This window comes from Onychostruthus taczanowskii, unplaced genomic scaffold (assembly GCF_017590055.1).
Source record: "Onychostruthus taczanowskii isolate IOZ18803 unplaced genomic scaffold, ASM1759005v1 scaffold186, whole genome shotgun sequence".
NCBI lineage: Eukaryota > Metazoa > Chordata > Aves > Passeriformes > Passeridae > Onychostruthus > Onychostruthus taczanowskii.
This window is the reverse complement of record NW_024499084.1, coordinates 423,888-447,159: the sequence shown is the minus strand read 5'-3', so window position 1 is coordinate 447,159 and position 23,272 is coordinate 423,888. Positions and strand designations below refer to the sequence as shown.

The 23,272-nt window shown below is 38.0% G+C and overlaps 1 protein-coding gene across 2 annotated transcripts in view; it reads left to right on the top strand.

The window, feature by feature from the left end:
• Nucleotides 1-21,454, top strand: part of SLC44A1 (solute carrier family 44 member 1) — a 71,205-nt gene extending 49,751 nt beyond the window's left edge. Inside the window, exons 9-16 of one of the 2 annotated variants that reach the window (XM_041401132.1) lie at nt 539-725; nt 2,695-2,860; nt 7,164-7,320; nt 7,765-7,848; nt 8,927-9,064; nt 10,775-11,011; nt 12,536-12,616; nt 14,790-21,454. In XM_041401132.1, the coding sequence (XP_041257066.1) occupies nt 539-725; nt 2,695-2,860; nt 7,164-7,320; nt 7,765-7,848; nt 8,927-9,064; nt 10,775-11,011; nt 12,536-12,616; nt 14,790-14,813 (1,074 nt within the window). In that variant the 3' untranslated portion in view covers nt 14,814-21,454. Of the gene's footprint in view, nt 1-538; nt 726-2,694; nt 2,861-7,163; nt 7,321-7,764; nt 7,849-8,926; nt 9,065-10,774; nt 11,012-12,535; nt 12,827-14,789 lie in introns of those variants that run through there. The other variant, XM_041401131.1, reaches the window with a different exon arrangement.
• Nucleotides 21,455-23,272: the final 1,818 nt, after the last annotated feature.

The window sequence follows — 23,272 nt, the reverse complement described above, 5'->3', positions numbered from 1 at the left end:
CAGAGTCACTGAATTTACTACCAGAAACTGACAATGTTTGACTAGCTTCACAGGAATTGTAGACTCCCTCTTCTGTTCTTGTTGCTTCACATCCTAATCCAAAAGTTCCTCTCCGTTCCCTCTCCTAGATTCTTACTCCCTATGTTATTTGCACATATATATGTGTATCCAATAAGGCCACCATGCCAGGGTCAGATGTAAATTTTAAATTACCTTTCTTAAAGGTATTAAAGGCTAAAACTGACTGATTTCACTGCTTTATAAAATGTAATTGAGGATAGAACTTGGTCTCATCTCATCAGCTTAAGGCTGGTGATGATTCCAAATACAGAATTATGAGAATGGAATTCCCCAGAAGTATAATTTGGAAAATAATTTATCACCAGAAGAAGCTGATAGAGGTTTTACATTTTGATCTTGTCATTTTATAGATAGAGTGTGTGTTAATTTAGTGTGTTTGAATATCCTAGCTGTGCAAAAGATTATCTTGATACTGTTTAAGTACTCTAAAATGTGATTTGGAAACTTCCCCCTCTAGGTTATCTTGTTCTTGATCATGTTAATTATGCGCAAAAGAGTAGCTCTCACCATTGCCCTGTTCCACGTGGCTGGCAAGGTCTTCATTCACCTGCCGCTGTTAGTCTTCCAGCCATTTTGGACATTCTTTGTGCTTATCCTCTTCTGGACATACTGGATCATAGTCCTGCTTTTTCTTGGTACTACAGGTAAGCAGTCACTTACTTTAAATTATCTTCATTTTTTTATGATTTCTAGCAGAATTGACTAAAAAGCCTGTGGAAATCTCAAAGAAAAAAGCCCACTTGTTGTGCTTCTATTCCTGTCTGCTTCCCTGACTTCAGGTTATTGTGCATTTGAGTCTTCATTCCCAGCATGGTACTTTTTGTGGTAGGCTGGCTTTTTGATTTGATGCAAGTTGGCTTGCTGCAAACCATGAGGCTCTAATAATAAAACTGCTATAGCAATTTTTCAAATAATTACCTCTAATTTTATACACACAAGTTAAAGACAGCATAAACTTGGAGTCACCAAGTATTGTAGATAGTATTCACACAGAAGAGTACACAGTAAGAGAAGAGCCATTGCACACAGTTACTGTCTCCCACAATGTAAATATTGTGATTTTAGTTTTCAGTTGTTTATAACTTAGGTGCCCAGTATTATTCCAGAATTATTAGGGAGATTTTTTTGTTGCTTGTACACTGTATTCTGAGAGCAGCCAATGTACTGCTAATTCCTGCCTGCTCTTCGGTACATAGGAGGCGAAAGCTTTGTTTGTATTTAAGGTCTGAAAAGAGCTTCTAGAATTATTCAATCCTATAGGTTCCAATCTTAGTTATGTCAGCAAAAAAAAACACCACAGCTTTTTTAAAAGTCTGGTTTTTTGCAGTACGTTGTAGGCAACAGAGACTGTAATTCATTATTAAATGTCTTAAAATTTTGAAATGTGTTGTTTGCTACTGACCCAAAAGTAGCAATGTTTCAAGTCGCAAGGCTATTTCACAGTAATACAAGATAAATATTTTTCATATCCTGAGTTCTTAGCAAGGGTTAGAGGCAGTAGAATTCATGTGTTCCTGTTCTCATTACTGATGGTAGTAAATTTTTAGTTTTCATTGCATGCTGTGCTATATGCAGAAAATGGTCACCACTGAAAGACTCAGCCCTGTGCTTCATTTTCAGTCAGACCACTGCACAAGCACTAAATTTGTAGCAGAATGTAGTCTTCTGATATTATAGTTAACTGACAGAACCCTTCAACCTGCCTTGATTCTGCAAAAACCAGTTTATCTTTTTAGCTTATATGTGCTCAGTAGCATCACTATTATCAGTTAAACAACTGTTTGTGCAAATAAGGCCAAATCCTTGTTCACCAAAACCAGAATTATTTCAATAGTTAACTTATTGACAAGAAAATATTCATTTTATATGTAAGTATGAAAACATAACTAAGAATGCAGGTAAGGTGCTGTCAGTGCTAAGTCAAAACAATGGTTTTCAAGGTAAGCTCTTTATACACACAAAGTTCCTTGCAGTGTTTTTCTGAATCTCATCAGCTGTTCATGTAAATGTTATATAAGATGAAACATCTCACTGTGCATTAACACATTGAAATAGAGCTTATCTTAGGAGTGTTCTGACATGCTGTCAGTCTCTGTACATGATATTTCTATTCATATTAGACAAAGAGTCAATGAATTTTTGAATATATGAAATCATATATTTAGAGTTTCTAAGGCTGCTCCATATGTCTGTTACTAGCTTTAAAGCTACAAAAGCTTACCATAGGGAAAAAAAAAGTGGTTGCTAATGCTGACATCTAGATGTAAGGAGCTGATACTGATTCCTGCTGCATGAAAAATACTGGTAAGGCAGCAAACTCAAATTAGGAATGACTGAAGTAGACTTCCATTATGTTTAACTATATGAATTTTTACTATGAGATGGTGATTTGTTGTGGAAATTTTTTTAGTGTTTTTTTCAAATATCATTATATTTATTGTCTCAAAAGCTCTATCTTTGTTAAGAACAATCTTCCTAAATACAGCATTTTAAACCGAGTAGAAACTAGAGGGGTTTCTGCTGTAACTGGTTATGAGCTGCTAATACCATATGATTCCTTCATCATGAGTTCACATAAGCATTGTTTTCTTTTTTGCCCTCATTCATTTCTAGGTAGCCCAGTCCCAAATGAAGAAGGATTTGTTGAATTCCGGATGGCAGGTCCTTTGAAATACATGTGGTGGTACCATGTAGTGGGACTCATCTGGATCAGCGAGTTTATCCTAGCTTGTCAGCAGATGACAGTAGCAGGGGCTGTTGTAACATACTATTTTACAAGGTAAGGATAACCTAGATAGCTCTATCATGAGTAGCCTACACATTGATTTAGCAGAACTAATGAGCAACAGGGTTTCTGGAGAGAATAAGCCAGGAAACAGTTAAATTGCCTTGGCCCTTTTTAAATCATGTAAAGTCCTGAACTATCTGTTTTGCCATTTATAGAGGGTATTCTTGGCATATAAGACTTGAAGTACTATTTGCCTTGTAACCTGTGCATATTCTACAGGCATGGATGGTTGTTTACAAAGTATGATGAGTCTGGAAGGTCATCTGTTTTGCTAAATAATTAATGCTGGTAAGATCTATAGAGGTTAAAAAAATAATGAAAGCAATTGATTATTATTTTAATTGCAAAACAGTGCCCTTTAAATTATTTACAGTGCTTCACTAATCTTCATTAATCTTTCCTTCACAGGATTGATTAATCTAATAAGATCTTAAGTATTCACATATAAATCTGGACAAGATCATATAAAAATAAAGCATTCATGTAAAATTTTAAAGCTTCATATTTTATTGCTGTACTTGTGAACTAAATTGTGTATCAGTTTTTTGAATAATGTATGCAGATATTTTTCAAGTGCATGATTCAGATCACAAATGTTTAATTGCTTTGTCTTTTTAATTGAGGCTGTTATCTGAGCTACATTTGACTCCTCTTCTGCCCTAGTCTTTAAAATAATATCAAAAGCAAGGAATCAGTTTGTGCCGTCAGAAATTTTGTTATTTTATTAATGATGAAGTTCTCCAGTATACCAATTAAATACATCTATGAAGTTATTACAAGATGTTGCAGGGATGTAATCTTGTGAATAATTAAACTAGATTGAGTACAGAATGAGGAAAATACAGAGGGAAGTGAATAACTGCACTGAAATAGATTGCTTAGCAATGTGTATGCTTCATCTGTACGTTTATGTAGTTCCTGTCACATGATGGTGAATGATTTTTATTTCATCCAAACCCTATAATTCCATAACAGGAATTTTATTTTAAGTTAGTAAATACTCATTTCTCTCTACTTATCTTCTTTTTGTGTTTTAAGGTACAACCATAATTTGAAAAGTTACTTGTAAAAAAAGAAAAGGCATTAATTTGCACTTACCCATTATTTTGCATATGAACAACTTTCCAAATCAAATGAGATGAGGTTATCCATGGAGAAATGTTTTATATGTGTTCACTGCTCATTCACTTTAGCCAGATGGATTAATTTCAACTCAGGCAATAACAGGCCTCAAAATGTTTTGCATTACAGACTTTGCCCTGAAAATGAGGAAGTGTTTGGGTTGCCTGGGCATAAGACTCAAGCAATTTATGTGATTGTGCCTAACACGGAGTAAAATTTATCTTCCTCTAAAAGCTAATTGGAATACAATACAGGGTAAACCTACTTTAATCATTAACATCTCAGGATTACATTATGCAGATATTAGTTTCGTGGAATGAAGAATATACTTTTGTTATCTTTTCTGAGTAAAATTCTCATCTCTTCCAAGCTGGAGAGATCCTTTATTTTTTGAATGTTATCACATGTTTCTCAATATGCTTATTATCATGCTCTTATTTCCAATAAAGAAGAAGAGCCGTTCTTTAAATGTTTAATTCGTACTATTCTTTGAGAGAGATGTATAATTGAGTTTCTTGGTAAAAAAGAAAAATAGCTTGAAACCGTGAATGTGAGTATTTATCTGATAAATTAAAAATATTATAGCTACATTGCATTAAATAACTTGTTTTAAAGCTCAGCCCTTGGTACCTTGAGGATATAACAGCTAAATCAGAAGTGTGAAAAATCTGAGCAGAGTTTACCCCATCAATTAGTAATATCCTCTCCAAAGACTACACAAAGATCTCCAAAGGAACAAGAGAGAAGAAGGCAAGTTTATCAGTAGTCTGACTAAAAAAAGTATTAGCACAGTTTCTTACTGTTTTGGAAGGTTTTGAATTGCACACCATCTGATGCAGCTTCAAGGGAATTGCCAGTTGTTAATAGTGGTAATGCAGCCAACTGCTCGTAAGACTACCTGTCACCAATGAGTGTTTCCGGTTGCTCAGAGAATCACTGGCCAAGGTATTGGCAAAAGCTGTTTAATATAAAAGTTAAAGTGTGACGGAGTTCATTGACAAGATTCGCTTTACTACTTAGTAGATGATTAAAGCACACATTGAAAAGGAAAAGTTGGACTAAAATCAGTTAATCTAAGACTAAACCTGAAATTACTTATGTGGAAGCTGGGGATGGAAAAAGCTAAGGATGAGAAAGGATAAGGATAAAAAGGAATGAGGGACACCCTCTCATTGAATCACAAGGTTAAGAGTGGGCCCTCTTGCCACTATTAGCCCCAGACTTCAGGAACAGTTTAGGCCTAAAGAGTTAAACAGCACTTAAACTTAGCATCACTTAATCAATAGCGTAATTTAATGAATTTAACAAAAGAGTCTATAGAATTTACTAAGAGCACAACAGGAACTCAGTGACTTAGACCTGATTTAATTACCAATCTGACGTTCACATTTGCCGTAGCACATTCATACTTACACATGTAGGTACAAGGTATAGACCCACAAGAATTCCTCTCAAGTTCAGTGAAGTGCTCAGGTCAGATGCCTCTGCACCTTCTCAACAGGCAAAGGATTGGGGCTTGAGAAGTGGTGTGTCAGCCCAGGCTCTGTCAGCAGCATTTGATGGTGGTCCTCTGAGTATCACACACTTGAGTGTTCAGTGGCTCAGAGAGGTCCCACTCAGAAGGAGGTGCTGGTCATAGCCCACTGTGGTCCAGGAATTTATGGGGTTGCAAGAGAATTGGCTTTAGTCATAGTAATTTTCCATCCTGTCCACAATTCAGGTCTGTAACTTTCTTTGAAGGTTCAATAACAGAAATGTTGTTCTGCCTATGTTGATATTTGGGCACAAAAAATAAGTTTACAAGGCTGTTCCTTTAAAAACAGGAGCTTGATAGACAAGCTGTGAGTAGACTGTGTTTCCGATAAGTTCAAGGAGCTGAGCCCAGGTGCTCTTCATCAAGACAGGGGCCTAACAAGCATTTCTGAGATCATAACGCAGCCCAAGATGGGAAGGGACAAAGCGGGGACACACCACCATACTATTCATGTGTTACAGAGTAATTTAAACACAGAAGAGCAAAGAAAACTAAGTATTTGTGAATAAAATGGATCAAACACAGAAAGGTTCGAAATATACTCCAAAACTTGATTAAAACTTTATTAGATGTGCATACCAAAAAAAAAAAAAAAAGTTCATATATTTTATTTAATAGTAAAAGAGGCAAAGGGAAAGTAAGAGAAAAGAAAAAAATGTAGAAAAAGAGCAGCCAGGGGAACATGGAGAGGGTTAGGTAGACCCATACCATCCTTCGAAGAGTCCAAAGGACATATCGTTGCTTCCCTCCATCTGGTCTTCTTGGTGGTGAGGGTCCTCTACACCCCAAAAAGTAAAGAATCCAATGGATTCATATACATTTGGGCCAGGTAGAAATGCCTAGAGGGCAAGTTTGACACTGACCCTTGCAACACTGTGGATCTGTTACATCATGTTGCAGTGTTCCAATGCAAGATTTGGGGGCCCCTTGTCGGGGGAATTTTGATGGGCCATGACACCCCCTCTGCTGTCATTCACGAGGATATCCTGTAGATGTGGCTTTCCCAGGTGAAGAGGTGACTGCAGCTGGGCAGGTTTGCCCAGCAGAATATTGGCATTCACTACCTCTTACCAGAGGCTTTTTCACCACACGCCCAAAACCTCTCCTTCCCACCCCCATCCTTTGGTGTGAGCGCCTGTGCAAGTCTGGCAGCTGATAGCCCTGGGGCTGTGGTCTCCACCCCAAAGGTGTGAAGCTTAGAAGCTTAACCCTCCTGTGAAGGTTTTTTTTTTTTTTCCCCAGCCAAGAACTGAGTCACTTCCTCTTTATCTCCCATCAACTTGCAGTCCAGGGCCTCAGTCAGGAGGCTCATTCAGGGTTCGTGGTCTTCCATGCAGCTTTTGTTTTAAAGTTTTGCTATAATAGGCAAAAATCCTTCATAAAAATGCTTAAGCCATAAACAATAACATTGCAGTCCCCAACAGTATGACATACCAATTCCTAATCCTAGTCCTGCACTAGAGACAAATTTGTGAGTTACATAGATTGTCAGGGTGGAGTGAGCAATATATCCTAAAAGCTAGTATGAGGATAATACATTCCTTTTGTGCCTTATTTTATTCAGAATTTGTAGCACTTCTAGATGATACCACTTAAATGCTGATCATTCTACTTCATTTTTTTTCCTCTTTTTGACAGGGAGAAAAGAAATCTGCCATTTACTCCTATTCTGGCATCTCTTAATCGCCTTGTTTGTTACCACCTAGGAACAGTAGCAAAGGGGTCTTTCATTATCACACTAGTGAAGATACCACGAATGATTCTTATGTATATTCACACACAACTCAAAGGAAAGGTAAGATAAATAGATTCCATTTTCTTATCGAAACTCAAGGCCTGATATGTTTACCTATTTATTTAGTCAATGTGGGAGGATGGAAGTCTTGTTTTGAAATAGATCGGGGTAACAAGAAATTCTTCACTGTGAGGGTGGTGGTGAGGCACTAGAAGAGGTTACCCAGAGAAGTTGTGGCTATCCCATCCCTGGAAGTGTTCTGGTCATGCTGGATGAGGTTTTGAGCAACTTGGTCTAGTGAAAGGTGCCCCTGCCTATGGTGTTGGGATCTCCTTCCAACCCAAACCATCCTATTACTCTCTGAATATTTAGACTTTGCAGGACCATGGAACTGATACAGATTGCTTAAGTTAGCAAGGCTGAATATCAGTTACTGAAGCACAAGGGAATATTGTTTCCATAAAAACTCTTATCTATGTTTTCCCACATTCTGTGTTTTTCTAGGAAAATGCTTGTGCTCGCTGTATGCTTAAAGCCTGCATTTGCTGCCTTTGGTGTCTAGAAAAGTGCCTGACATATTTAAATCAGGTAAGATCTTCCATACTTAAGTTTTATGAAAGGGCTTATTTAGTATATATATTCCCAGAGTGCAATCTGATGCCGACACATAATGTATTTGTACTTTGGAACTGAACTTGAATGACAGTACTTCATTCTTTTCTCCATTACTGAAATTACACTGCAAATCACTACACTGATCTTCGGAATATAAACAAGAACTAAAAAATAGCCCATATTCATCTTTGTGAACATGGTTTCTCAACTTTATAACAATTTGTTGAGTGGTTTACTGGAGACATTCCCCCTTAGGCCTACTCAGTCAAACTACATCTGAGTTTCAAAATACTTTTGTCATGAAAAGAGAATTAAGCTTTTCTGTGTGTAATATTTAAGATTCTCACAGTGTAAAAACTATATAAAACATCAAATTGTCATCATCATCACCTACAATGGAGAAAAAGAGTTGCAAAGTGTAACACACTAGCTGGTCCTTGTAAAAGACCCCTTGTATAATTGGGTTTAGGGGCCATAAATATCACATAAACAAATATCAGACACATAAATATCTTGTACATAATTTCTCTTTCACTCTTGTTAATTTTTTTTAGTTGTGGAAATGTAGAAAATAAAACTTTAAGAAAACATTTTAAACACCTCAGTGTAATCCTTGAAAACTGTCCTCACTAACCTTGAATGCTGCCTAGTTAAGTATTTAGAAATTATCTTGGTTGTCTTATATGACACTCAGATTCTTTTATATTTCCAGATTGGTTTTTTTGAGCTATTTAATTTCTGTAGCTATGCTACTGTTCACCTCTTCCTGCAGTGAAATTGCAAATTCTGTTTAATGAGTTTTTTTGAACAAACTTGTTAATGCATAAATTATGAGCAAGAGAGGAGAAGAATAGTAATTCTTTACCTCATATAATCTTCTGTCAGCTGGTTCATATTGCTTGATTCAACAACTCTCAAAGGAATTTTTGTTCATTAAAATCATATGATGAATGTGTCTTACTCAAAGCTGTATCTTCTTTCTCACCTTCCCCACCCTCCATCTGAAATACCTGATCATTCTATGAATAAATCTTCAATCTCCTTTCCTCAGAATGTGTATACAGCCACAGCTATCAACAGTACCAACTTCTGCACCTCAGCAAAGGATGCCTTTGTTATCCTAGTGGAAAACGCTTTGCGAGTGGCTGCCATAAACACAGTTGGGGATTTTATGCTGTTTCTAGGAAAGGTATGTCTGCTGCATACAGCTGTTACAGACCTATGTAGAAGCAATTGTTCTTTAGCAATAGCTTGAGCCCTAATTCAAAATGTCTTAAAAACCCTGTTTCTTAGTGTGCACTTTATCACATCTAGCTGCATCATGTTAGGAAGTGACCATCCAGTATAGGGAGCATAAACAAATTATCCACTTAAATTTGGTAAAAGTGACTAGAAAGGAGTAGCTGAAGTTTATGACACTTTTTGCATTTTTTTAGGGAGTCAAGAGAAAAGTGATTAGAAAGTCTAAGGTTTTGATTTTGTAGTTAAGACACAGAATTATAAGGAAAGAAGCTTTTCTTTTAAATTCTGTTTAGTGTGGACTCTCTAGGTTTATGTTGAAAATTTGACACATTACTGATCACCTTTTATGACAAAATCAGACTGAAAGAGTACAGAAGCCTGCTATGAGGAACTGCCAGCTTAAGCAACTTAGTTCTACTCTCAGAATTAAAAGGAGAGCAGAATAATTTCTGCAATCAGTCAGCCTTTTGGGTTTCCAGCTAATGGAGATATACTGTATGGAAATGTAATCCAGTGAATTATTTCTATCCTTTGAAGTGCCATAATTTACTGAAACTATTAATACCACATTACTTAAATCACCTGTGCCTAAGTATCTGGACACTGGTTGGACTGAATTGTATTCCTTACTGCATTCCTCTACTTCTGTTAAATCAGAAGTTCAGCGGGCTGAACCTTGTATCCAGTAATTAAGTGAGTAAGATGTGAGAAGGAATAAACACATACGGGAGATATAGGTGTTTTGGAGAACTTGAAATTACATAACAAAATTTTACTGGGGAATCTGAAAAGTGTTAGGAAACACCCCCTGAAAAGACATCTCAGATTATTAGAAAAATGTTCTGATGACAGAAATGTTCAAATGAACTGTGCACATAAAAGTCAGTATCAGCTAAAATAATGCTACACTATCAGCATCTCCTCTACCAGTTCAATGTGATGTTTTTGTAAAAGCTGAAGAAATTTATGATTGTGTTTGGTTGCTATTCATAATAATACATTCAGAAATAGTCAAAAAGTTAATTGGCAACCCAGCTTAGTCTTTTTGGTTTTGCCAAAACCAGACTGGTACCCAGTGGAATATCTGTTACAGCCTCATACATACTGTAGTTCTGTAGAGACTGTTACATGAAGTGCCTCATGAGAATTCTGATCTACTTTCTCCTGTATGGAGAAGAAATGGATATTAAACAAGCTTGGAAGTTGTTTCCACTAGCAAAATAAAAAACATACTGTTCTCCTAATACCTAACTTCTGCCTCCACCCCAAATAAAAAAAAATCCAACTGTGTGTTAGTTGATGCATGGCATCTGGTTGTGGGGTTTATGTAATTGACAGGATTAAGATATTTTTTACAGGACTATTGTATAACATTAGAATGATGACAGCAGAATATAAATGTAATTTTCTCTGAAAAATAGTCTTTGTGATGAAGGATGTGTAACAATTGACTTGGACCTGCTGAAAAATGAATTAAATGTCATTTATCCTCAGGGACTTGGGGAATCCAGGAGGTAAAGATCATGTTACCTACCATCTGTTTCCTCTAGTTCTAACCCTGGCAGACCAAGAAGTATATTGCCTTAAAACAAACCAACCAAACAAAACATATCAAAAGGCTTCTGCCATTAGAGTTGTCTACCATTTTCTTCTTCAGGTCCTGATTGTCTGCAGCACAGGTTTGGCCGGCATTATGTTGCTGAATTACCAACAAGATTACACCATCTGGGTGCTGCCACTCATCATTGTCTGCCTCTTTGCATTCCTGGTTGCTCACTGCTTCCTTTCCATTTATGAAATGGTTGTTGATGTCCTTTTCTTATGTTTTGCCATCGATACAAAATACAATGATGGGAGCCCTGGCAGGGAATTCTACATGGATAAAGTTCTCATGGTAAGTTTTCCCTTACTCTCAAAATCTAAGGATCTAGTTCCATAAAATAGGTATTTTGACAATGGAATGAAAGCACTAGCTGAGTTCAATATGAGGTTTTTTTGGGTTTTGTTTTTTTTTTTTTTTTTTTATCTTGCCATCTTGTTGCATTAAGTAAGTAATGAGGCTTCCTTCCTATGGTATTGGCTTCTATTTGCTAGCTGTTGAATGAGCAGTGATCTTGCAGAATCATACTCTTGGATATCATGTCTTGTAAATTACACAGTGATAGAAAGAAACAAAACAAGGGGAGAAAACTTGGTTTTTTTACTTTCCCAAGAAGGACTTCTCTTTGGATATGAAAGAGAAAAAATATCAGTGTATTCTACCTCATGCATAGATAGTGACCACAATGGAGTTTTCATACAGGCATCAACCAGAATTTGACTCTGTCACACATAGTAATACCAGGCTTTATGTTCTATCCTGGAGCCTACATGCTTTGTCAAGGCCTTTTGCAAGGTCGATTCATTTTGTCCATTTTTATTCCATGTTATTCTCTGCTCACTATAACTAGAAACCAAGATATAAAAATTCTGCTTGTCAAGCCCCTCACTTTTTTGTTGCACAGACATTTCTGGACAGTGTTTTTAAGTGGCAGGTGTAGAATATGTCTCTGTAAAATGCAGCCTTGTGTAGGCTAAAGGAATATCCTCATGACTTCTTAGCAATTTTTTTTTTGGTGGAAAAACCATGCCAAGAATTTAATGCTAAATATTTTGTAAACCCCTATGGAATTTAGAGTATATAATAAATAAATCAGCTGCTGATTAGTTGCTTTTTAACAGAGTAAGAGTAAAATGCAGGAAGTTCTGTCAGAAGAAAGCATTGATATATTGTAAAAGTATTGTGAGTTTCTTTCATCAACAGTCAATATCACAAAACCCCAGTAGCTAAAGTTTACTGACATTTCCTGCAGAATTCTTGCCCTTAAGAGAAAAAAAAATGCTTAAAATTTTATAGCACATTTTCTAATCTGCATGAAAAGGAGATTGTGATTTCGTGACAAGTGTAAGAGGTTGAATTGAGGACATTTAGGGAAATCAGCCAAATCTTCCAAGTAGTTATCTCAAAATCCATTTGTTTAATGGCATTCTAACATTAGGCACAGGCTACAAGGCAATAAATGAGAATCTGGTTTTTTTGGGGTTTTTGTTGTGCAGGGTTTTTTTGTTTAGTTTTGACCTTTTTTTTATCAGCCTTTTACCTTCTTTCCCCATAAAGGAGAGCATTGCATGGTAAATATGAAAGTTGTAAGAGCACAAAAGGCAAACATCTGTCTGGCTTCCAGAATTAAGTGAGGGAGACCTTTGTGGTTATTTGGTAGGCTTTTTTGATACTTTGTGGTCAAGTCTAAGCAAGAGAAGTGAGAGATGCAAATTAGCTAGATATTTTGAGTAGTTACATCTTGAAGTTCTGTCTTGAGATTTAATATTTTGGAGTCTGCTCTATGAAAGCACGTGTCATTTCATTACTGTTTTTCAGGAGTTTGTGGAGAATAGTAAGAAATCTATGAAAGAAGCTGGCCGAGGAGGTGGAGCTGAGGGCAGAGAGCTAAAACCAATGGTAGGTGCAGATGAGGAGGTGGCGATCCTCCAAGAGTTTCACTTTTACTTCTTCTCCCTCTTTGTCTTTACTGACTGCACTTCTTCAGGAGAAGTTTTTGTTCTCTGTATCACTCAAGATGTTCTGCTTTTTCTGTTTGTGAGCTTGCCTATCACCTGGATGGCAGAGTTTTTGTCACAGCTGAGACCATCTCCTGTAAAAGTAAGATGAAAGGAACTGTCATATGAAACAAATGCAGTATCATTTCATTAGGATTAGTGGTGCATGTGGTATATGCAGACAGCCCCAGCTGCTGAACAGTCTAAAACTAAGATGGCTCTGAGATTCTTTGGGCTCTTCTCAGCCCTGAGATGAACAATTTTTGCTCATCTTACATTCACTGCAAAAACCTGAAATGAAGAACACTTACTGCGTGCATCCATTGTTGCAAAGTAAGACCAGGTATTCAAAGCCCTCACCAAGGGCCAAGGAATTGGATACAGTGATTCCTTTCAACCTGCTCAAATGACATTTCTCCCAGTTGTTTGTTTTATTGCCAACTACTTATGTTGCTTGTCTCTTGTGTGCTCTTTCCATCTCACACTGTCAGATGCACAGGCAGTGAACAATGCATCATTTATGCTTCTGCAGCCTGTTTTACTTATGGTGTGCCTGTTAGGAAGGCATTGCATGTCTGAGTAGCCTGGAATAAGAGCACTATACATGGTACAGATAACAGATAGGAGAATAAGTTTGGAAGGTGGAGAACAAAGGGCGTATAACAGAGAGCCAGGCTGGGCAAGGTATGATTTGTCATCGTACATTATGACTTTGTGAAACAGAATATTTTTCCATCATCACTTTCTCAGTGTGTTTGGGGTCTTATTCATTTCCGTACCATGGGGATCATTTTTTAACCTAATGGAATCTAAATAAGTGTATGCTAACATAATAATTTATTTTTTCAAAATGTATGTGAAGCCATGTTGCATGAGCATTTTTTGACTAAGCTGGAATGGGTTCCTGCTATAGACTGGATAGATGTGTAGCTTTGTGTGTTTTGCTATTTCATTATGGCATATCAGTTTCTAGATTTGCTTATGCCTAAATGCTGCTGTGTTTATACATATAAAAAACTAATTCTATGCTCATTTACTGTTTTCTTCTGGGAGTAATTCTAGCTGGTCAAGCAGACACTAACATTGGGATTTTCAGAGCGAGCTAATTGCTATAAATGCAAATGTGCCGGGAAAATGATTGAGAATTGGGGGTGAAAACTCTCTAGTCATATGCACAAAAAATTCAGTTCAAAATTTTATGTTAAACTCTGTTTCAAAGAATTGGTTTACCTTAAGTGGTTTTCCACTTACACTGTTGTCAGTGCTAATAAAACTGCTAATAACAGTTTTGTACTTGACTGCCTGAAGCTTGGATGTTAAAAAACTTTATTCACCCCCACCCCTTTTAAAAGTGCAAGTACTTGCAAACCAAGGGTGGTTTTATTCTTAGAGGAAATTTTTTATGGACTCAGCCTGGTGCTGGCTGAAAGTCCTCTTAGGATGGTTGGAGAAGATGCTGAGCACTTGAGGCTCAGAGTGGAAGTCTCCTGCTGAATTACTCCCAATTCTGCTCCTCACGTGAATGTCTTGTTTGGAACTGTTTGGGCCTTGTGGTTTTCCATTTTTGGGCATTCAGCTCCAGTTGTTTTGATTATGAAATACTAGGATCTCACTTCCTGATCATGATGGGACGCAGCAGTTAAATTTCTGAGGCCTTTCTCCAAAGTAGAGGGCCTCAGTTATAGCTAGAATAGGATCATTCATAAGTCTGTTGTGTAACGGTAGTGCCCACAGTCCCAAAATTGCATGTCTGAAAATTAGATCAATACTACTTTTTTTTTTTTTTTTGCAGAGTCTTTACTGGTTTGCTTCAATTTCCTTGAAATGCAGATATTTCTTGGATATGACAATTATTTCTTAAAGTGAAATGCCCTAAGTGCAGTTGTACTTAAAATAGGTATTAGTAGCACAGATGAGAAAACACTTTAGGAAGTTCTGTTCTTGTATCAGGGCACAACAAAAAACCCCACCTTTTCACGCTTCTTTCTTTATGGCTTCCAGTGACCCCTTTGACTCAATTTCTCCTTGTCCTTTGGCATCTGTCTAAGACTGTACTGTATGACTTTGTTTTCTAGGCCTCTGGAGCAAGTTCATCTTGAAACTAGCCAGCCATATTGGAACCCATTGACATTCCAAAACAGTATATATATACATATATACATACATACATATATATATATATATACACATACATACATATATATATATATATATATATATATAGGAACAGCCAAAATCAGATAAAAGGAACAGGGATTTAAAACTTTTTTTAACAATTATTTTTGTGAAACATGTACTCTTTTCATACGGGTGGCTTTTACAAGCAGCTTTATCATTGTTCCATTTCTTAAATTATTTGTTGTGGTCATGGAAATGTTGATTCTTCTTATCTGCTTGATATTTTGAAATCTGGAGGAAGTATCATTGTAAAGATAATCTGAAATCATGACTGGGTTTAGAGACAGATTTCCCATGACACTGCTAATCTGCTGAGGGTTTTACTTGTTTAATTTCTTTAAAATCTGCATTAAATTCAGGACAGTGACATGTACAGAAAACCTTAAAATCAAGAAAAGTCTCAAATTTATTTTTTCAAGAGGTCATTTCAACAAAAATTTGTTCAGTTGAAATGTGTTTGTAAGCAGTTATTTTACTTTACAGCCCTGGCAGGACACAGTTCTGTTTACCAGTATCAGATATCACAATAACCAATTCCTCAGGTATTTAGGTGTGTGGGAGCCCTTGCATCTCCTATTAAACAGAACCTACAAAATGGGGACAGATAATTTTTATATGCAATTAACTTCCTGCTTACCCTACTTTTACCCCACATACCCATTGCCCTCTATCCTCCCCCTGAGTTCAGTCGCCTCCTTCACACTTCAGCAGTGCTCCTGTGAAGGGTATGGATTCTCCATACAGGCAAGTGAAATAACAGATTGTTAAAGCTCAGTCTTAGCCATACTCATGATTAATTCATGACTAGATACAAAGATGCTGAGGATGGGAAGAAAAATGAATTATACTGCTGTACATAAAAAAGTACTGTATGCTTCATTTCATCTAATGAGAGATCTCTGGGAGGTAGAAAGGACCATTCCTTGCCTGTTGCTTGATCCATATTTGTAAATACTGTAGTGGGTCGCTAAAGCCAGAAAGGGCAGAGAAACATTCCTTTGGAAGTGTAGCTGCCAGGATAGTTATCTGAAATTATTAAATAATGACAAGAGAACATGCTTTTTTATTATTATTAGATACATAAATATCTCTTTAGTCTGGAAGTTCACCAGATATGAATGCTAATATTCAATTTTTCAGCATAGTGAATTGGTAAATGCATAACTGTATTTGCTAAGAACTGATGATCTGTCTATGCTATATATTCCTTTTGTTAACATTTTTTTAAGAAAACTATTTTTGTTATTGTAATGTTAATATTGCAGAGCAGAATTTTTAAACTTATTGCACTAAATACAAGCTGTCTACAAAAAATGATGCCTCAATGGTTCAACCACTCCATTCCAGAAAATCTTTTGAAGGAGTAAGAGCCTTTCTACGGAAGCTTTATGATGGAGTAGAGAGGTATGTCTAGGTAAAGACATGCACAACTCGTGTAATCAAGGTTTAGTAGGTAAGCAGTTAACTGTGCTTCCTTTCAGACTATCAGACTTCCAAATTGCTGCTGAAGGTTTATAATACATATAATTATGTAGTATCATATAGCTAACTAGTGCTCTTATCTTTTTGGCAATAGTAAAACATTTCACTTTTGCTTCCAGAAGTCATTTGATAACTTAAATTTGTTACTTTTTTTTTCCCTATAAGCCAGTTAAAACAATTTACACTTTTCATATCACAGAACCCAAACTATTTGAATGGTACAAAAATAAAGATACGTTCAGAAAGGATAGCTTGGAGAGTTGGGGAGGCAAAGAGAATTATCCAGTCCTGGAAGCACTCATTTAAGTGAACCATATCTGTAACTACTAGCATCAGGAGGGCTCTCTAAGTATGGAAATTGTAATGTACACATCTGTGTAAGTGCTGACTGGACTAGAGCTTCAGCCTAGGGATTCAAACTGCAGCACAGGTGAGGCCTCCCTGTGCAAGTTAGAGGTCAGACTTGCCCAGAAGAAACACTGGAGCAGCCTTACTTTTGTGGAGAGGAGACATTCCTGCAGTCCAGTGTCTAAGATAGCAGTGGTACTCAACACCAGTATTTGTGTAGATCAGAGAGGTTTAGCAACACAAATTTAAAAACTAGCTTAGATGAATCCTAGAAACTGGTTTTCAAGACTAAAAGACTTATCAAGTACCCAGTTGCTTCCAGAGAATCTAGTTTCATCTTGTTTGGAGGTTATTGGAAGTGCTTAATCAAAGAAGCCTTGTATTCTGCTCATTTTGATAAAAAAAATTCTGCCATGACTGGTTCCACAAGTTTGTGTTCTCCACTCACTGGATGTCCTGAGTGGGAACTGTATTCTGTAATTGCAACTAGGACTGCAATTGGAAACAAATTTTGTATTTTTGTATGACTTGACTGTGCACCATTTTTATAGCAGTTTATCCTGTCTTAAAAATAAATTTGTTTATTTACACGGTGTTTAAAAGATACAGGAAACACTTTTCTATGGGTAGTTGTAATGTTTAAGTGAGAAACCTATATAATTACACAGTTCTTAATAAAAACATGTGCACCATTCTTGAGTGTATATCCAGCATGCAGAGCTTTCCAGTCTTGCCAAAAAGGCATTCCATCCACACACAGGCTTCCCAGTGGCCCTTTAAAGGTTTTGAATGTCCATTGATGTTCATTTGCAACCAAACTACAAGCTGCCCTCTTCCAGCTCTGTCTTGTGCACAGAGATAAGCGGAAGACAGAATTCTGAAAAGACAACTTTTCAGGACAAATTTAGACTGCTTTCCTTCCCTAGTGGGGATAGTGGAGTGGGAGGACATTTTGGCATTTAAATCCTATACATAAATTTTGGCAATAGGGGTGCTGGGGTCTGCCAGCTGTGAGGGATTAAACACTCCTTTTGACTGTTGGTTATTAAAGCCAGTGTATGGTCTGCTTTGTGGGAAGCAGTCTAGACTAAGTAGAGAGTGATGCTGCACTGAGAATAACAATGCAGGAGGAGCAGATGAGACAGCTAAAACAGAGAAATCATCTCCTCAGAAATTCCATTGAATTGAGTAGTGCTAAAAGACTGGAAATTTAGGCTGGACAATTTGGATTTAGAAACAGTCATTGGGATTACTGCTTCCCAGCATTTGGTTTCTGCATCATAGCCTCTGACCAGCGAAGTTTCAAACAGAAAAAGCATACCAATCCTTAAATTGTTAAATATTTTCCCCACATTATTTTTTCTGTTTGGAAGTTGAACAGCACCATATCTTTACTGCTTCTTCCGGCCCTAGAGAAAGTTTTTTGTTTTTGTTCTTTTGCATCTCATTTCCATATTGCTCTCTGAGTAAAAGAGTGGCAAGTGGCAGAGTTCAGCTCGCCTTTGTCCCCTGATCTTACCACATTCCCTTTTACCTTCCCAAGGTAATGATTCAGGATATTACCTGTACTGAATGAGAGGGAGAGTATGTGCTAAGCTGACGTATTTCTTTTTTTGTCGCGTGTTACTCCATCACTGTGATTAGAAGTGCAACCAATCACTTCTAGAGTTTCACTGCTGCTCCACAGCTAGGCTTAACACATAGGATGGCCAGCTTCGATTTGCATCTTCAGCTTTCAATGAGCTCCCAGTGCCAGGATGGGCTTCTAAATGTGGCCTTACATTGGCATAGTGAATGAAGGACTTTTGTATTTGAAAAGTGTTTTCTATAAGGGAGACCTAACAGTGGAAAATGCAGTTAAATGTTGTGGTGGGTTGAGTATGGCTGTCACATACACTGCTACTCTGTTGCTTGCTCAGTCCCTGCAACAGGATGGGAGAGAGCAGTGAAAGGACAAAAACATTGATAAAAGTGCAGTTCACTAAGAAAAATGGGGGGCGGGGTGGAGGGGGTGGGGAAGCAAAGGCAATCATTTACCAGCAGACCAATGCCAAGCCAATCTCCAAGCAGCAGCTGCTTGAGAACCAGTTTGATTCCTGAGTGTTACATTATATGGTGTGGAATATTTCTTCAGTCTGTTCAGGTCAGCTGTCCTGGCTGTGTGCCCTCTCAGCCTTCTGCCCAGCCCCAGACGAGGGGGGTGTCGTAGAGAGGAAAATAGAGAAGGCCTTTACCCTGTGCAAGCACTGCTCAGTAGCAGGTAAAGCTTTGTGTTAGCAACACTGTTTTGGTTGCAGATCTAAAACACAGCATCTTGCAGGTTGCCAAAAAGAAAATTAACTCCGTCCAGCCTAACCCAGTACACAGGCCCACCTACCCAATAATTAATCCAAGACTTGCTCCCTGCATTTCTGTACAGCATCTTCTCAGGGTGGTTACTTCTTTCTGAAAGGGCTTTTTTTGCAGCAGGCAATTTGCCTGCTCCACAGTGCTCCCTTTCATGGAGGGAGCAGGGGATGTTAGCTCTTACTCTTTCAGCACATAATGGGGATATAAAGCAAAAATGAGCCCTTTCTGTATCAGTGTGCTCGCAATTGAGCAGCCAGTGTTGGAAACAATATACTTAATGTGCTCTCAGGGCATGCACTTTAGTGGTTTGCTCTGAGTGGTTATGATGTATTCTATGAATGTATGTTATAGAGTCAGAATAAAATGCATGTAGCAGACATATACTCATCACCATCTAGTGAGCATTTAGTTCAGAGTGCATATTACATGCTATATTGAATATGGCACCGTCGTTTTAAGAAACAGTCTTAAGATTTATAAGTAGATATCTTCAAGCATTCCTGTTTTTTAAATCATGGCTTGGCCTGTGCAGATACCGTTTACTCAGTCTAAATATCACTAGCCCATTGTTTCTTGAACAGCTTGTGTCACATTATCAACACAGAAATTCTATTTCATTTTTGTGAAAAAACCAAAAAGACAACAAAACAACCCTTGTGTTTCCCAACACAAAACCCAAGAGGCTTATTTGAAGCATTTCTTGCCCTCAGCTTCTTTGTTGAGATGATGCAAGTTTACTATAAATATTTCATTTTCAAATGAAATAGCTGGAAGAGCTGGAAATGCTCTTCCAGCTATTTCATCTCTGCTGTTATTTCCACCATGTAACAAGATTATGGAGACTAGTAAATCTATATTTCTTGTGTTCTGTAGCAAATACTCTTCTCATGGTATTTTTTTCTTTTATATTTAAAGAGATGAGAGAAAAGATGAAACTCATCTCCTGTGATGTGGGTCATGTATAAAAGGCAAAATTTCTGGTCTGGGATGGAGCTGTGATGAGTCTTGCAATCTAATACAATCAAGCCAAAGCTCCCCAGAGACCAGGAATATGAAAATATTTCTAAGGAGAACTGGTAGCATGAATTGAACTGAAAATACCTATTTGGGGGCTAAACTATCTGGCATTCATTTGACAGACATCTGTTAAAATGGAATTAGCAGAAAACCAGCAAATGCCCATCAGATTTTATTCCCCTGTCTCACTGAGGTTAAGTCATCATATTTGAATATGATGAGCAGACTTTGGTGTTAGAAGCGTTTGGTACTTCTTTACAGAAACTCCCCTTAGAACCAAAGTTTCAAGAATTCAGAGTAAAAGTACCAGCTGACTTTAACAGAACTAGCCTAATTTCAGTAATGTTAAAGACAGCTACGGCCTCTCTAAGTATGTGACTTATAAGTAGATACCTAACAGCATTCCTGTTTTATGCTGGCAGCATAGGTGGATACCATTCCTCAAGTGTACCACCGCTCTTCTCTGGGTTAGTGGGAATAGGGGCAGCTTATTTCAAAAAGGTTTGGTGAAATTAGGAAGCTGACTAGTTATGAAGCCCAGCAGAAGTTGTGCACTGACTGGAGTTCCCACTATAAGCATGTTTTTTAACTCTCAAATACCATGTGTCCTCCATGTTAGTATTAGTTGGGTCCCTCCCTGCTGCTCAAACTGAAACAGGATAATATCTCTCATTTAAAAAACAGCACCACAGACAATTTCATACTGTCTCCCAGGGGAGTGAGGGAAGAGAAAACAGAAAGGTGGTTTTATTTCTTATGTAGGACAGAAAGCAGCTGCCAGAAGTTAGGTGGAGCCATGGAGAGCAGATAAAAAATATTCCGCAGGATCTTCACAGTAATTAAGAAAATTCACATTCCAATTCAGACATCTCACAGCAACATCTCCCGTGTCCCACTTTAATTTTACTCTGGAGCTCTTCAGAGCAAAATGAAGGTGGAATACTATACCTATAGAAAATAATTATTTCTATATAATTAATTGTGTTGCTGATTACAGAAGCTACTCTAAGGAAAAAAGAAAATCTTCTGAACAGATTTTAAAGGCTTGACAGTACTTGCATTGTCATAGTCCATCAAAGCTTCATCTGGAAAACGAATTTTTCATCCTCCTTTACTCATACTTCTAACAGGGCAATCAAACCCCTGGACTGGCTTAGTGATTTACATTGAATCAAGATCAACTAACAAGTGCTCCTTTTTCCAGTAGAATGCCACCTCCTTTGAGAATGGGAAAAGTAAATGTGACACTGTTCATTGTTGTCTTGAGAACTTAAAACTATTTTATACTGCAAGCTGTGAATGCAGGAAGAGAAAAGAAATTAACAGTGCTGATCTAATCTTAGATTTTCTGTGTAAACTGACATTGTGCCAGGATACCGATGCAAAACTGTATTTTAGTCTAAGAAATGTATAGATTTTTTAATGTATCAAAATAAAGTTTTCCTTTTAAGTAAGAAAGAAATTTCTGTATCTTCCATTTGGTGTGTGTAAGCCGTGCTCTTACTCGATACAAGACAATCTCATCTTCCTGAGAAGCAAGTAAAATTTTTGGTGAAGTTTTACTTTGTTCTGTGCCTGCTCTTTAGTTGAGTAGCTGCAGTAACACTGGACATCCTGTGCTGGTGACAAGAAAAGCATTCTGATGGTAATGTTTTCTGAGATGAGCATGTTAATGGCGTTTGGTAGAAGAAAGGCAGGTTATTTTTTGCCATCTTTCTTCTTACTGGTCCTCTCCCATCTTCTCATCTTCTCTCCAGAGTCTTGGGAACTGCCCTTTTAGGCTAATGGTTACACCCATAACCACATTCCTCAACCTCTCTGATAGGCTACAGGGTGTGCTGAAGGTCAGGCACATACAGAAGCAGTTGGAAAGTTCTCCACTGTGAAAGGGGAGGTTGTGGTCACACATGCAGAAGAGTCCTTGCTCATACCCAGGAAGCAGGACTCTCAGGGCTCATAAGGCTATCTGGAGCATACTGGTTCATAAGATGCTTTGCCTTACCAGGACAGCTGTGGGGCAATGAACAGCAGGGAGGCATGAAGGAGATCTTGCTATGTGTTTTGAGCCATACAAGCTGCATATCCCAGCACAGCACCTCTTGTGGCACCATTACCTTGTTCTTCAAGGATCTGTACATACTCCCCACTCTGTACACACTCTGTACAGCTGTTCCAACAGCTTGGATGTCTAAAGATGGATGGTGAGTAGGTGCAATAACAGAGGCACATACAGTCACAAAGATTTCTTCCCCTCTTCTCTCTGTCCCATAGTGCAGCATATTTCTGCTTCTTGCTGACTTTTTTTTTTTTTACACTAATACACTAATGCACTAGTAAGCCAAGCTGAACCATGTCTTCTGCTTCTGTTGTTCTTTACTGCAAACCACTTCAGCACTGTATTTGCCTGAGATGGTTTACTTTCTCTGGAAACTGCTGCTGCTTTTGAAACAGAGACTGATGCTGTTGTGGCTAATCAGTCATCATCATCAGTCCATCAGGAGGAAAAGGACCAGACAACCCATCAGGCAGGACCTCTGCACACAGGCAGGGTCCATGCTGTGGACCCAGACTGTTCTGCTGCATGTCAGTGTTCTGCAGTTCCACTGAAGGTATGTGCCCTTGGCTCAGAGTGTCTATTTCATGGTTTATTAACAGTGAAGCTGCATGGCTAGATAGGTTTAGTTGTACGGAGCAAAAGAGGCTCCAGAGATATCCTTCATCAGTAGAGGTGTTAGGGGCAGGAGGCATGAAACATAGAGGTTGTATAAACTCTGTTTCCACTGTAGTTTTCCTGCGTCAAAGCTGCAGAACAGGAGCTCCTTAGCTTTATTTACCCTCTCTAGCAGTGAGGGACTGAAGCACTGTCTGCAGAGATCAATGTTCTGAGACAAGAGTTTCATGACTTCCAGGGAAAAAAAAAACAAAAACAAGCACCTAAAGGGGGGTTCCAGAAGGCTAGTGAGAGAAGCATATGCAGGGAGAACAGAATGGGACAAGGGACTTGGAAGGAACATTTCAGGTTACTGTGGTGGATTGTGGAAGAAAACCCTGCTCCCCTGCTGGAGACAGAGGACTGGAGCTGCAGAAGCAGGATTTTTCCTTCAACCACACAGCAGTTCACACTGGCAAGACATTCTTCATGTGGTGGGCATGTATCTCTGACCACTTACCCTTGAGACTCAGC